At 42.8% G+C, this 15304-nt stretch overlaps 1 protein-coding gene across 1 annotated transcript in view; it reads right to left on the bottom strand.

Moving 5' to 3' along the window:
* The window catches only part of LOC126386418 (dihydropyridine-sensitive L-type skeletal muscle calcium channel subunit alpha-1-like), a 509728-nt gene that overhangs the window by 248212 nt on the left and 246212 nt on the right, over nt 1-15304 (bottom strand). Inside the window, 1 exon segment of the mRNA XM_050038752.1 lies at nt 41-187. Within this exon segment, the coding sequence (XP_049894709.1) occupies nt 41-187 (147 nt within the window).

Genomic DNA, 15304 nt, shown 5'->3' with positions numbered 1-15304 from the left:
AAACCATCAAAGAATTAGCATAGTACAGATCATAACTCACTTTGGCCATCCTTCAAAGGTAGAAATGGTGAAAAGAGCCAGCATCCCATTGAGAATGTTGTCAAAGTTAAGTTCTGAGTTGATCCATTCCCTCTTGTGGACCTCCATTTCATGAAGTGCTCCTTCCTGGTACTTTATAAACCAGCCTCTGAGCCACAAAGTGGAAGGGAAAGACAAATAGGCAGGATCACCTTGATTAGTATTTTTACTAAAACTGACACTTGCACATTATGAGACAATCAGTTTTCTTGCTCCTGTAGCCAGCAGTAATGACATAAGTTAGCCCCATTTCCGTATATCCCAGCCATTGCATGACAATGACAGTACTAAACTTTTCTAAGAGAACCATCCAAGACTGTCCCTCATGCAGTGGATGAGGCAGTTCTGAACAGGGCTAGCTATGTGGTTGATTAAAAATACACAAATAAAGGATTGAACAGCAACAATCCTACTTCTCCCCCCAGCCTGCAGTCAGCCAGAATACCTGTTTATAGCTAACATTACTGCCTACAGCAAGCATAGAAACTATTTAGGATTTTTATGAATGCAATTTAAGACTTCTAAATACCTTATTTGGTCTGTACATGAGGAAACAGAATTCTGTGCTTCTGAAGACCTGTCAGGTCATGTAGATACCTTGTTAATGAAGTCCAAATATTGGTACAAGGGGGAGTATCTGGTTAATCTTAATCAAGATCCACTTTCTTTTTTCAGAGCTTTCAATCACATATTGCAGGCTTCAGAGGCGGAATGGTAACTCCTGTTTCTGTTCAAAGATGAAAGGTTTTCCATTCTACTAATCATGCCCTCTGTCCTCCAGTGTGAGACCAGAAAATTCCAGTCTTTTAAGTTTTATTTATTATCATTATTATCATTATCGTTGTTGTTGTTGTTGTTGTTGTTGTTGTTGTTGTTATTCCATTGTGATATTATATTTTTATTACAACAAATTTCCTGCATTTCTACACCACCTGCACTGATCTGGATAAGTGTTATTTAGGGTGACGAGAACAGCGTAATCACAGGATAGACCTTGTATAAAAAATGAGAGAATGACCATAGTAATAAGGGGTGGACTTAACCATTAGCCCCCCAAGAAAAAGGGCCCAAACAGTTATATGTCCATTATGATGTTTAGATATAAAAAATACTGAATTAGGCTACTTATAATTTGTAATTATTTTCTAACTATTCCACCCCGAAATAACTTATAAAAGCTCCCAACAGCTCCCTTTAGATTAAAAAAGAGAAAAGTTGTTAAGCTGTTTTTAAGTTGTAATATCTGTGGGCCGGGCATAAATAGTACTACATTACCATCCCACTCTTCTACCACAGTCTGAAATGGCACTTGTGAAAAAAAGCAAGGGCCTCTTTGGGCAACAGTAGCTCTGTGGTGTGTCACCCTTGGCTGGAAAAAAACAGTATTCCTGGCTGAGGTGAAAGCCACTCTGACTTTGGCAACTTAATGAGGGAGGTCACTGAAAATCGAAATGCACTGCCCTTGGAAAGCTAGTCTCATCTCTCTTGCTGGTTATCTTGTGGAAGATGTCATCAAAGACATGACCATAGCGAATCTTTAGCATCAGGTGATGTGGAGGTTTGTCATCCCCCAGACGTTTCCTGAGTGCTCTATGGAAAATTGTCAATAACTGTTTTTTCCTCCAACTCAGAACTTATTATAATAAGCCTCCCTATGACACTAACAATCAATTTTCAATTTCAATTTTATTTATAAAGCCCAATATCACAAGTCACAATTTGCCTCACAGGGCTTTACAGCATACGACATCCCTCTGTCCTTATGACCCTCGCAGCGGATAAGGAAAAACTCCCCAAAAAAAACCCTTTAACGGGGAAAAAAAACGGTAGAAACCTCAGGAAGAGCAACTGAGGAGGGATCCCTCTTCCAGGACGGACAGACGTGCAATAGATGTCGTACAGAGCAGATCACCATAATAAATTAACAGTAATCCGCATGACACAATGAGACAGAGAGAGAGAGAGAGAGAGAGAGAGAGAGAGACAATGACATGTGGCTGGTAGGCGAGAGGTGTAGAGAGGTGTAAGTGAAAATCTGGCCACGACATCCATCTCTGGTAGACCTAACCAATGTAGGCTGAGCGTCCGGCTGGGTCTTCTTGACCTCTATGTCAGAGTCATTAGCCTGAGACAGCTCCTGCTCATTGTAAGACTGAGGTTCATCAGCCCATGGCATCCTTTCATTTTATCTTTGTTGTTTTTCCTCAGTGACAATTTCCCTACATACCTGCAGCCAATATTGTGGTCCTTCCTCTTCTTCACCTGATTCATTTGTCTCATTTGTCTGTGTTTGTTTGATTGTGCTCAGTGGTTTTGCTGACCTTCCATTTCCCATTTGAGACTTAACAGGTATGTTTGTGGCTGGAGGCACTACAGGTAAGTAATTTAATTGGAGCAACAAGTTCCTATGGAGAGTGCAGATGGGATGGCTCCCAGTCTCAGGGCTCACCTTATAGACTGGGTTGACACCAAGCTGCTTTTTGACAATGTAGATTGTCTTTTCCCAGTAGGATATAAATTTGCATGGACATCTTCTTTTAGCAGCCTGAGACAAGGACCCTGTCTCCTACCTGAAGAATCACACCTCTGTCATTTTCTTTCATAATAATGTTTAGCTTTGGCATTGGACCGTTGGCTGTTGGTGCTTGCTGTCCAATATGCCTCAATCATTTTCTCTGCCCATTTTTCTTAGTAGCCTCTTGCTGTGTTGTAAACTGTTGTATTTTCCTCTACCACCAAACCAAAGAGGAGGTCAACAGGAAGACATGGATGGCGACCACATAATACTGTAGGTAGCATGGGGAGTAGCCTGTTGACTTATGCTTAGTACAATTGTAAGCATGAATGACATGAAGCAAATGATTCTTCCAGTTCTCTCTCTCTCTCTCTGTCACCTTATGTTCGCAGCATTTGCAATATAGGGCTCTAGTTTCCCGGTGCAGCGCAGGGTGGCACAGGGTGGCGAACCCCGCACAGAGCTAGTTTCGACCAGCGCAGCCCGAGGCGCGCTCAGTTTGGTAGTTTGGCAGACCGAGGTGCGCTGAGATGGGTGTGGCGGCGCAGCAGGGGGAGGTGTCGACAGATCCAGCTTGGCACAGTGACAGTTTCGTGCCAAAAGGCTTTGCCGAAGGTGCGCTAAAAGCTTGCCAACTGAAACCATGTCTACTGTCAGCGCAGGCGGAGCGCAGCCGGTGTAAGCCAAAGTTTAGCTTACTGGCGGACAGTGCGCACACATCACCAAAACCTCACAGACAGGTTTCCAGAATATCAGGCACATTAACGATGCAATAAATAGCCACAAAACCAACTCAATGCAACTATCTGCAATCAGCACATAAATGTATCTCTATATCGATGTCACATCTGATGTCAGATCAAAGGGGATTGGCACTGTTTGGCACGTTTGGCACGCGTAATGGAAACCCAACCTGATTTGATTAACACAGTTGAAAACAAATGAGTTCACATCCCCCTCAGCCAACCACAAACAGCCACAGCATCAGATCGGGAGTATATATTCAGCAACTGTCATCTTAGAAAAGTCAAAAGAAAAGAAACCGAGTGAGACTGCGAGAGAGAAAGAGAGAGCGCGCGCGCGCACGAGAGAAACGCAACATTGATTTACAATTGTGGTGACCTCCTCCCAGGCTACATTTGCATCATCAGCCCGTGGAGGTCTGCTCGCAGTTCCGTATATTCGGACACTGCGAGCTTGGACCTCCTGGACCAAAACATCAGTTTCCTCCTGGGAGAAGTTTGGCCGTCTGATGCTGCTGCTCTCTTCCGCCATGGCGAACTGAGTAAACTCTCATTACTCCGCCACGCCCGGTCTGCGAAACTAGAGCCCAGAGTCTGATTGAACCTCTCCACAGTATTGCCTTGTGGATGGAAAGGGAAGGTCCTGGAATGGTTTATGTCAGCAAACTGCCTGAGAGAAAATTACATTTTCTTGCTCACTGCTCTGATCACGGTAGAGTTTGGCCGGGTATCTGAACCAAGGGACAAAGTCATTCAAAATCCTATTAGCAGCAGTTTTGCCAGCCTTTTTCTCTGGTGGGATATGCTTGGACAAATCTGGTGAAGTGGCCGACTACCACCAGAATATACTTGTTACCTCAATACCTGGTCTCAAGGTGAAGAAAGTCAATACTAGTCAGGGTCACTATGTCTTGATTTCAACCTTCGTTCAAAACCTTTGGGGAGTTTATAAACTATAACATTTTTGGAAAGTTCAGAGTCTGACAAACCTCAAAACCAATGTTTCCATTTTTTCAAAGTCTCTGTGGCAGCCATCTTGGACTTTCAAAATAGCAACCATCCATAAATTCTTTTTATCTGGGTCCCTAATGATAAATCAAATGGGTTCTGAGTTTATAAGTTAATTACATATTTTTCAAGACAGAGAAACAAATAGGACCATTTCCAATACATTAAGAAATTAATCTAATGATGCATCTGCCTATAATGTGTGTTGTATTAGGCAAATAATTGCTGTATCTCTTGTTATCATACCTCTTATTACTACACTTGGCAACCAGCTAGGTAACGTTAGCAGCTGGCTTTAGTGAAACAACAGCAAAGGTTAGCTGAGTAGCTAGTGTTAACCACTGGTTGACATACCAATCTAATGTTAACCACAGTAAGTTATTTAGCAGTTGTCAGTTGAGAACTTGCTTGACAGCTATGACATAAGCACAGACATCTGACAGAGCAGAAGACTCTGGCGAGAGAAAGGGAGGAAGTGTGTGCTTAATGATAAATAAGGACTGGTGTGACAATATGAATGTGAGGTGCTGTCCTGTTCCTGCTCGCCCTGCGCCATAAGGAGAATAAACACCCTGAATCACTGCCATACGCCATTCAGAGGTGATTGCAGAGCAGCACTCCCTGTGTACAGGAGGAGCGACCATACCACTGTCTTGTTGAGGTTGAGATATGTAAACATACTTCAACACATCCCCCGAGAGGTGCGAGAGGTGGGGCCAATCAGAGGATAGAGCACATTCCAGGACAACTCCATCGATGTCATTAATGAATTTACTGAGTCTGTGGTGGATTTCATTTGTAAAACAACAGAAGCAACTGCACCCAAAACACACAGCCACAGATAGAACATGCGCTTCAACTAGTAGCAACAAAGTCTGTTTGCTCTGCAATTTTACTTAGTTTTACTGAATTTTTATTGTATTTTTCTCAACTAGTAATGGATACTTCTGTGAGGAGAAGAGTTCATTCAAAAGAGGAGCTTTTATCGTTGAAACGGAGCAAGTCGGGAGGACACCATGCTATTCCAGCCGAGAAAAAGAGGTGTATTCGTGGTTGCCATGCTGGTGCAAAGGTGAAGGCTTGGAAATGGAGATATAAGCCCTTTCTGCCATCAGTCATCATGGGAAATGTCAACTCTCTGCCCAACAAGAGTGATGAACTGGAGATATTGGTGAGGACTCAGAAAGTACACCATGAGTGCAGTCTCATGTGTTTTACGGAAACATGGTTGAATCAAAACATCTCAGACTCCAACGTGGATCTACCTGGCTTCACTCTCATACAATCGGAAAGAGACTCTAAAGCTAGTGGCAAGAAAAAAGGTGGGGGCCTGGCTTTATTTGTGAACCAGAGATGGATTTACACAGTTTGTTAACTGTCCAATCAGAGAAAATAAAACCCTTGATCTGCTGTATGCCAATGTCAAAGAAGCTTACAGAGCCACTGCCTTACCACCACTGGGCAGGTCAGATCACAACTTGGTTCTTCTGCAGACGTGTTACAAACCCCGTGTGTGGAGGCAGCCTGCAACTAAACTCACAGTCAGGAAATGGACACCAGAGGCTACTGAGGCTCTAAGAGACTGCTTTGAATGCACAGACTGCGATGTGCTGCTGGAAACAGAGGAGAACATCATGGACATTGATTGACAGGTTGACTGTTTTACTGATTACATCAACTTCTGTAGAGACCAGTATTGGGTAAGGGTTACTTTAAAAGTAATCAAAGTACGTTACTGCGTTACTTTTTTTAAAAGTAACTAGTTACTTTACTGCGTTACTCCCTGAGTAAAGTAACTCAATTACTTTAAAAGTACTTCCAACGTTACTCCCTGAGAAAAGTTGCCTAACTCAAGCACTTTTAAAGTAATTTTGAGTATTCTACATTTCCTATTGGGCAATGGACCACAGGGCGCTAAGCCTACATTTTTTTGTCTCCAGAATTAAAGTTATGGACCACTTGCCCTTCACTGAGTTCCAATTCTCCCATCACAGTCGTCACTTTGACCAGTAGAAACACAGAACAATCTGCTGCCGTAGACAACTGTATGACAACAACACCCCAGCATTTTTAATATTTCCTCTAGGGATGTTACCACACAGAGTAAAAGGGGGAAATGATGGTGTGAAACAGCAGAGGCACTTTGTCAACCCACTGAGTTAACGTTACTGTCATTAGCATCAAGCTAGCAAACAATGGTACATCCTCACGGTCGGACATGAAGTAATAACATTAACAAATAGCGGCGGGGCTTTTCCTCACCACAACTGCAGAGGCTCCCAGCTTCATTTGAAACAAAGTACATTATAGACGGTCCGTTATTTATTAATCCCTCTGTGTGTTTATATATTTACTTTTTATCCGCTCCGTTGTCTTTATAAAGTTAACATATCGCACCGTTATTTCAAACTCAACACTTGTTTCAAATTAAAAGCCCCTTATAACCTCGGCTGAGAGAATCCCTCCATTTTCCAAATAGGCTTTTATTCTGAAACATTTGTCAGAATTTCCTGTGGAAGATACAGTAGCTTGATAGTTTACATATGGCGCTTCAAATGTAGCTCCTGTCATCTGCTGACGCTTTTAGGTGACTACAACAACATGTCGGCTGGCACATAAACAGACACAGTTCTGGCAGTGACTCAAATAATGGTGAAAGTAATAAAAATAGGACAAAAATAACCCGATGACATCACACATGCCATGAAAGACGACCGGGTATAAATGGTGAGTACCAGCGTGTAGCATGTACCAGGCATAATGCAAGTCCTGAGTCTGAAATATGTCTGTCAGCGAGTCCTACTCCATCTATTTAGACTCCACCGTAGACAACGGCAGCATTTCTCCGACCACATAGCGAGCCACAAGCTCTGTGGCTTCTTTCAAACTGACAGGTTTAACGTTATCTCCGTTATTAGAACCAAACGACAGCCGTTGCTGTTTCAGAGCTGAAGGACCAGCGTTTTAAAAGTAACGGAAGTAACTGATGTCTTGTTTGAAAATGTACTTAAGTATTTGATTACTCAAACAGCAAACTAACACGTTAGGTTACTCGTTACTGCAAAAACTAATCAAAGTACTCTAATGCGTTACTTTATAACGCGTTATACCCAACTCTGGTAGAGACACAGTCATACCTACAAAGACTGTACGCTGTTTACACAATAACAAACCTTGGATTACCAGTGACATTAAGACAATCCTCAATGAGAAGAAGGCAGCTTTTAGAGATGGTGACAAAGCACGGCTCAAACAAGTGCAACATCAGTTGAAGAAGAGACTTAAGATGGCAAAGGTGGAATACAAAAAGAAACTGGAGAGGAATCTACAACACAGCAACATCCGTGAAATGTGGAGAGAAGTCAACACCATCTCTGGTTACAACAACAAGAAAAGACAGCCAGTGGTAGGTGATGCAGAAAGAGCTAATGAACTCAATCAGTTCTTCAATAGATTCAATACAGCAGCCACTCCCACTTCCAATGCTGCTTCTCCTCCTCCTCCTCCTCCTCCTCCTCCTCCACAACTTGTGTACAACTCCAATGTGGCAGCCCCCCACAGATTACCTGACAGGAAGGCCACAGTATGTCAGGCTGGGGGACCGTGTTTCTGGGACATTAGCAGCACGGGGGCTCCGCAAGGGACTGTCCTGGCTCCATTCCTGTTCACACTGTACACGGCGGACTTCAAATACAACTCTGAGTCCTGCCACATCCAGAAATACTTGCACAACACTGCTATTGTGGCATGTATCAGGAATGGGCAGGAGTCTGAATATAGGGACCTGATAAAAGCCTTCAGTGACTGGAGTCACAAGAACTGTCTCCACCTGAACACCTCAAAGACCAAGGAAATGATCATAGATTTCCGCAGGTCCAAACCCCCTCTTCAGCCAGTGAATACCTGTGGGGTGGACATTGAGGTGGTGCCAAGCTATAAGTATCTAGGTGTACACCTGGATAATAAGTTGGACTGGTCCCTAAACACAGACGCTCTCTACAAAAAGGGGCAGAGCTGCCTCTTTTTCTTCAGGAAGCTCAGATCTTTTGACATCTGTAGTAAGATGCTGCAGATGTTTTATCAGTCTGTGGTGGCAACCGTGTTGTTTTATGCTGCAGTCTGCTGGGGAGGAAGCATCAGACACAAAGATGCAAGGCGGCTGGACAAACTAGTCAAAAGAGCTGGCTCTGTGACTGGAGTCAGGTTGGACACACTGGAGGAGGTGGTGGAGAGATGCACACTGAAGATGTTCAAGGCCATCATGAACAACCCAGATCATCCACTCCACAACACCTTGATGGACGAAAAAAAACTGTAGTGGACGGCTCCTCTCTCTTTGATGCAGGACAGAGAGATACAGAAGATCCTATATACCAACAGCCATCAGGCTTTATAATTCTTTGACACATAATAGATGAGCTGACGGATAATTTCATTTCCCCCTTGGGGATGAATAAAGTTATTCTTATTCTTATTATTCTTATTCTCTACAACAAGAGACCATGGATTAACAGAATTTCCAGGATGCCATAAACACACACACTGCAGCCAGATTGTAAAACAGTAGCCTACAATGAAAGAAGAAATGACTCACTTCCAATGCACAGGCTAAAGGAGCTGAGGGGATCACATTTCAGCGGAGTCATACCTTGTATCGTTTCATGTGCTTAATAAATGATTAATTTATGTTAACTCTTTAGCTAAATTAACACTAAAATACAGCCATATTTCCCCTAAATTGGTCACATCACCTCAACATCTAGTTGCACAAAGAGCAACAAAGATATTGGAAGCTTCAGCAAAAACAATGATGAGAAAGTTGACACGTTAATGATCTGCTCTGCTGTATCAACAGCAAAACAAAAATCTGCAGATGTTCAACTTACTTTCCTCTCTTCTGACACAGATGTCCTGCTTTTGGCAATGGCCAACTATGACTTGCTGGCAAAGAACACTGCAATCTTGATGGCCTCAGGTGCTCTGCAGATCTAACCATTCTGGGATATTGTAGGTCCAGAATGCATTCTCTGTTGCTGACTGTACGGTTTGCAAGAGTCGGTTTAAGCTCATTTCACTCTAACTCACACAACTTCCAAAGTACTTTTGACACTACACAACTTGTCTTGTAATCGGGAGTCTTGGAAGTTATTGTGGTTTTCACACTACATGACTGACTAGAAACAAAGGGGTCACACACTATAAGATCCTTCACCAGGAGGAATCTCCGATGAATAGGCCTATGTCTTGTGATGCGTTTGTCAACTCGTGGTGCTTACAAATATCATAGGTTATTAATAAAAGAATACAGGTTATATTATACATTGTGTGCAACAGTCCATGTTCTCTGTCCCTCTCTCTGTTACTCTTTCCAGAGACACTCTATAACAAAAGATACCTCATTACAAGCTATGCCAATGGTATGAAATGGTATATACTTCCAGTCTTCTGGGTGTGGGCGTCTCTCCACTGCATACCCCAAGCTCATTTTAAAGTGTAGTGAATGTTGTGTGGATGGATAAAAGCAGATTCAAGACACAGATACAGAGGGGAAAAAGCACCACAGGGCTTAGATCTTATCTCTATTCTCAACCTGAGTCCCTGATAGGTCCAGATTTTTAGCATGCTGACTATCTGGAATGTGTCTGCCTTGCATTGGTCACTTCACATTTTTGAACAGATAGCGTTCGAGCACCAATTTTGTGAGTGGGGAGCCATCACTGATTTGCATCTTATCTGGGGCCTCTGGTGGGGAGATCCAAAATATATTTTACATTCTTTTAAATTAGTGGCAAATCAGGGCTCAAGTCATTAAGTGTTAACTAGGCATAACGCAACATGGTTGAAGATCTTCCTTAAAGCTGAGGATGACATTGTTGAAGCTCTGATGATGCTTTCAGATCATTAAAGAGTAACGGAGGAACAACAGAAACACGTGACTCAAACATTTGACTTTTACTCAAAAAGAATCACAATAAGAAACATTCCAGAGTTGAGATGGCACATTTTGACCAGTATAAGGCAGAGAGTATTTACCTACCACCTACAGAGGATGCAGTTTAACAGCTTATTGATGGGGGAGCTACATGTGCAAGCTCGACTTTGGGGTTAGGCAAGCGTTCCTCAGCAAAATGGATGATAAAGGCCAGTTGAGACCCACTACCACTGATGTACTACCTGCTCTTCAGGCCATCACTGAAATGTTGAGATGCCACCGCACATGAGGTTATTCAACACTAAGATGTTCCTGTAGGTCAAATGACTTTCGATGCACTAACTTTTGCTTTTGCAGTAAACAATGTGAGAACGATAAGGACTCAAGATCTAAAAACTAGGATTAAGATCAATATGATACTGAAGATGAAGAATGACATTTTAAGTTTACAGGCAGTCACTAAAGCTACAATTACCACTATGTGGTTGTATGCAGGGGCGGAAATCCCGGGGGGGGACAGGGGGGGCATGACCCCCCCTCCAGTAAAGCTGTCCCCCCCTAGAATAATTTGAGACACAATAAATTTTGAACAATGCAGTAGTATTTATTGAAAGCACAATGTAAGGGATGCTCATTATAATCGCACAATAATGTGCTTTTTAAATCTTAAAAGATTTAGTGCCCCCCTCCCATTCCTAGTAGTGGTATATCCTACACTCTTTACAACGGGCGGGGTTAGCAGCGGTTAGTACTTGGCAGCAGTAGCAGCGTGTGGCTGGACCCAGCTGCCCACATCGCGCATCGCGGGGTAAGATGTACACTCACACAGACACAGTTTAACTTACACAAGTTACAACACATCCCATTTACTGTTACAACAAGCCCCAGATCCAGGCTGATAATATAAACTGTCTGCAACATTTCTCATGTGTGTATGCCTGTTGGTAGATGATATCATTAATATCTTGGTCATGTTCCACCGATTGCCTTTGTTGTAGTGTTGTTATCTGACATTGCAGATAACATTGATAAATACAGCTGGGTATAATTTGATTTTTTTTTCCAAGTCAAGACTGCCCATAGCAACCTGTAGCAACTTAGCTTGGTTTGCTAAGCTAATGGCTACATCCAGCCCTCCCAATGAAAACCAGCAACTCGTTAAGAAAAACAGGATCATTGCCAACCTCAGGGAAGACATCCGAAGGCTGTCAGCGGAACTCAAGTCCCAATCTGAGGTGCTGACAAACACCCTGGACGTGGCTCACGAGCAGTCTCGACAGATCTCCTTGTTAAAAGCTGCTCTTCAGGACACAGTAGCCTGGGATCCTACCTCCTCTCCTCCGCAGCCCAGCAGTTCAACGCCCCGTCGTAAGCCGCAATGGTCGGAGGTGGTGTTACGGAGCAAAAAAAGGACCTCGCTCGGCGTCGGTCTCTCATCCCACCTCAGCCTTTCCAACAGATTTGAGCCTCTGTCATCGCGGGTCGAAGTGCCGGACTCCGATGAGCTCAAGGATGATGCAGCCCGTCCCACGTCTCCCCAGTCCGGGAGTCATCCTCTGCCAGCAGCTCCCCTCCCGGCTGACAGCCGGCAGGCTCCCCGCGCGGACGGCTCTGTGTCCCCCCTAGCACACATCACGGAAACAGAGCGGCAACAGAGGGAACAGAGTCGCTTAACTCATAAAGGTGAGACTATGAAACTGAGCAATAACAAAGTTAATGGGTCACAAGCCAGTGCCAGGCCAAGAGCCAGAGAGCATTCTGCCAAAAACAAAGCTAAGAGGATAGACACTATTCTGATTGGGGATTTTATAACGAGGCAGGTGGAAATGGCCAGGACTGAAAATCTAACTGTGAATAACACATCAGTCAGAGAGGTGGCAGCTATGCTACCAGACATCATGTCCACACGGCCACATATTAAGAAGATTGTTATTCATGCTGGCTCATTTGACATCCTCAAGAATAAATCTGGGTCTGAGACCCTAAAGAAAGACTTTTTGTTTTTATTGGAAACACTTCACTCAGGAGTGTCTTTCATCTCTGGACCTATCCCAACACTCGGCAGAGGTTGCGAGTCCTTCAGCAGACTCCTTGGCTTAAGCACCTGGCTGTCATCAGCCTGCCTCGAGCAACAGGTTGGATTTATTGACAATTTTAATATTTTTTGGAACATAAAAAGCCGCTTCATGCCAGACGGGATTCACCCAAACAACCTTGGCTCCAGACATCTTGGCTACAACATACCTCACACCATCGAGTCATCTTATCAGAACATATATGCACTGACAAGCAGGAAGGTCAGCACACAGGGAGCAGACAGACAGACAGTTACTGCTCCCAAAACAACAACCGCCTCCCATGATGATGACGTCACGGTCTGTGACTCTGTCCTCCACATTACAAGAAGCCTGCAGAGATTGTCTTTGTGCCAGCAAGAATGTCAAGAAAAGAAGAGATAGGACAGTCACCATGCCGCTTTCCCCCTTATGCCGGCAATTTCACACAGCCGGTGGCATGGAAAAAATAAAAACAACTGCAGAAAATCAAGGACGGTCAACCTATCAAATCTGATATGTATCTCATGTCAATCACAGTCTGTCTCTAAACTTATGCCAGAAAGCGTTTCACAATTAGCACTTCTAAATATCAGGTCTCTGGCTGGCAAATCCTTCTTAATCAATGATTTTATTAAGAAGCACAAACTTGATTTTATGTTTTTAACCGAAACTTGGCTAGGTCAGGAAAATAGTGCAGCAGTTTTGATTGAGACAACCCCTCCAAATTTTAGTTTCTTTAGTGAAGCAAGAATACATAAGAGAGGAGGCGGAGTTGCCACTCTGTTCAAGGACAGCTTCCAGTGTAAGCAAATGTTTTATGGTCAGTTTGACTCCTTTGAATATGTTGCCACTCAGTTAAAATCCCCCTGTCGAGCAATTTTAGTGACCATCTACAGACCCCCCAAATATGATGCAAGGTTTTTTGATGAGTTTGCCAAATTGCTGTCTATTGTGTGCATGGATTTTGACTGTGTTGTTTTAGTGGGTGATTTTAACATTCATGTTGATAATCTTACAGATGGGTGTGCTAAAGAAATGTTAAATATTCTGGATAACTTTGGGCTTTCTCAGCATGTCACAGAATCAACACATAACAGAGGACACATATTAGATCTAATTATTTCCAAAGGTCTTAATAACTCTGAGGCTGTGGTGAACGATGCCGCTTTATCTGACCAATACTGTGTTTCGTTCAAAATGACCACCCTTGCTAATCCTATGAAAAGTGAAGCAGAGGTGATCAGAAAGCGTTATATAAATGATAACATCTGTGCATTATTCACCCAGGGTTTTACACCATCACCAACCCTGCCCTCAGCTCTAGTTGATGACCTTGTAAACAGTTTTAGTTCCAATGTTATGACTGTTATTGATTTTATCGCCCCAATTAAGACCAAAGTTCTGTCAGGTAGGAAAAAGGCACCCTGGAGAAACGCCACACTGGTTAAAGAATACAAAAGAGTATGTAGACAAGCTGAACGCAGGTGGCGAAAAAACAAACTCCAGGTTTATTACGACATTTATAAAGAGAGTCTTCGCAACTATAACCAGGAACTGAAGAATGCAAGGCAATCATATTTTTCAGAGATTATCAATAGAAACAGTAGTAATGCCCCCACACTGTAGTGGACAGACTGACCAACCCCACAGCATCACTCCCTCCTGAACTACTGTCCAATAAGTCATGTAATGACTTTGCAGCCTTCTTCACAAACAAAATATTACAGATAAGACAGGCAGTGTGCAGCTCCAGCTCAGGAATGATAACACTTGTGCCTTCCTGTCCTCCGGTTAATCTAGGACATTTTAGCCTCCTAGATTACACAACTCTAACAGAAACGGTTTCAAAATTAAAGCCCACAACATGCTGCCTTGATATTCTGCCTTCAAACTTTTTTAAAACCATTTTTAACTGAATAGCTCCAGATATACAGCAGATAATAAATACTTCTCTTAAAGCAGGCCAGTTTCCCCAGGCCTTGAAAACTGCAGTAATAAACCTTGAAAACTGCAGTAATAAAACCTCTCCTAAAAAAATCAAATCTGGACGCCACAACAATTAGTATTAGTATTAGTATTAGTATTAGTAACTATAGGCCAATATCAAATCTGCCATTTTTGGGGAAAATCATTGAAAGGGTTGTCTTCCAGCAAATCCATACTTTTATGATGCAAAACAATCTTTTTAACACATTTCAGTCTGGATTTCGGCCAGACCACAGCACCGAGACTGTACTTATCAAAGTCTTAAATGATATTCATCAGAATAATGATGCATGCAAATCCTCTGTCCTGGTATTACTAGATCTCAGTGCTGCATTTGATACAGTTGATCATAATATATTACCTAGCAGATTGGAAAAGTGGGTGGGACTCACCGGCACTGTGCTACAATGGTTCAAATCTTACTTACAAGATAGGGACTTTTTGTGTCAATTGGTAACCATGAATCTGAGCGAACTACGATCACATGTGGGGTTCCTCAAGGGTCCATTCTCGGACCACTTCTATTCAACATCTATATGCTACCTCTAGCCCAGATTATGGAACATCACAACATCTCCTATCATACGTATGCTGATGACACACAACTCTATATCTCAGTGTCATCACATGACTACAGTCCCTTACTCTCATTGAGTAACTGTATTCATCAAATCAATGACTGGATGTGCCAGAATTTTCTCCAGCTAAATCCAGAAAAGACAGAGGTGTTAATTTTTGGCCCTAAAAATGAAAGGGCAAAGATCAGTGCTCACCTTGGCTCTATGTCATTGACAGCTACAAATCAAGCCAGAAATCTTGTTGTTATTATTGACTCAGACCTGAACTTCAACAGCCATTTAAAGTTTATTACTAAATCTGCCTATTACCACCTGAAAAACATAGCTAGAAATAAGGGGTTTCTGTCTAAACAAGACATGGAAAAACTTATTCATGCATTCATTTTTAGTAGGTTGGATTATTGCAA

This window comes from Epinephelus moara, chromosome 24, assembly GCF_006386435.1.
Source record: "Epinephelus moara isolate mb chromosome 24, YSFRI_EMoa_1.0, whole genome shotgun sequence".
NCBI classification, from domain to species: Eukaryota; Metazoa; Chordata; class Actinopteri; order Perciformes; family Serranidae; genus Epinephelus; species Epinephelus moara.
This window is presented reverse-complemented; position numbering and strand designations above follow the sequence as displayed.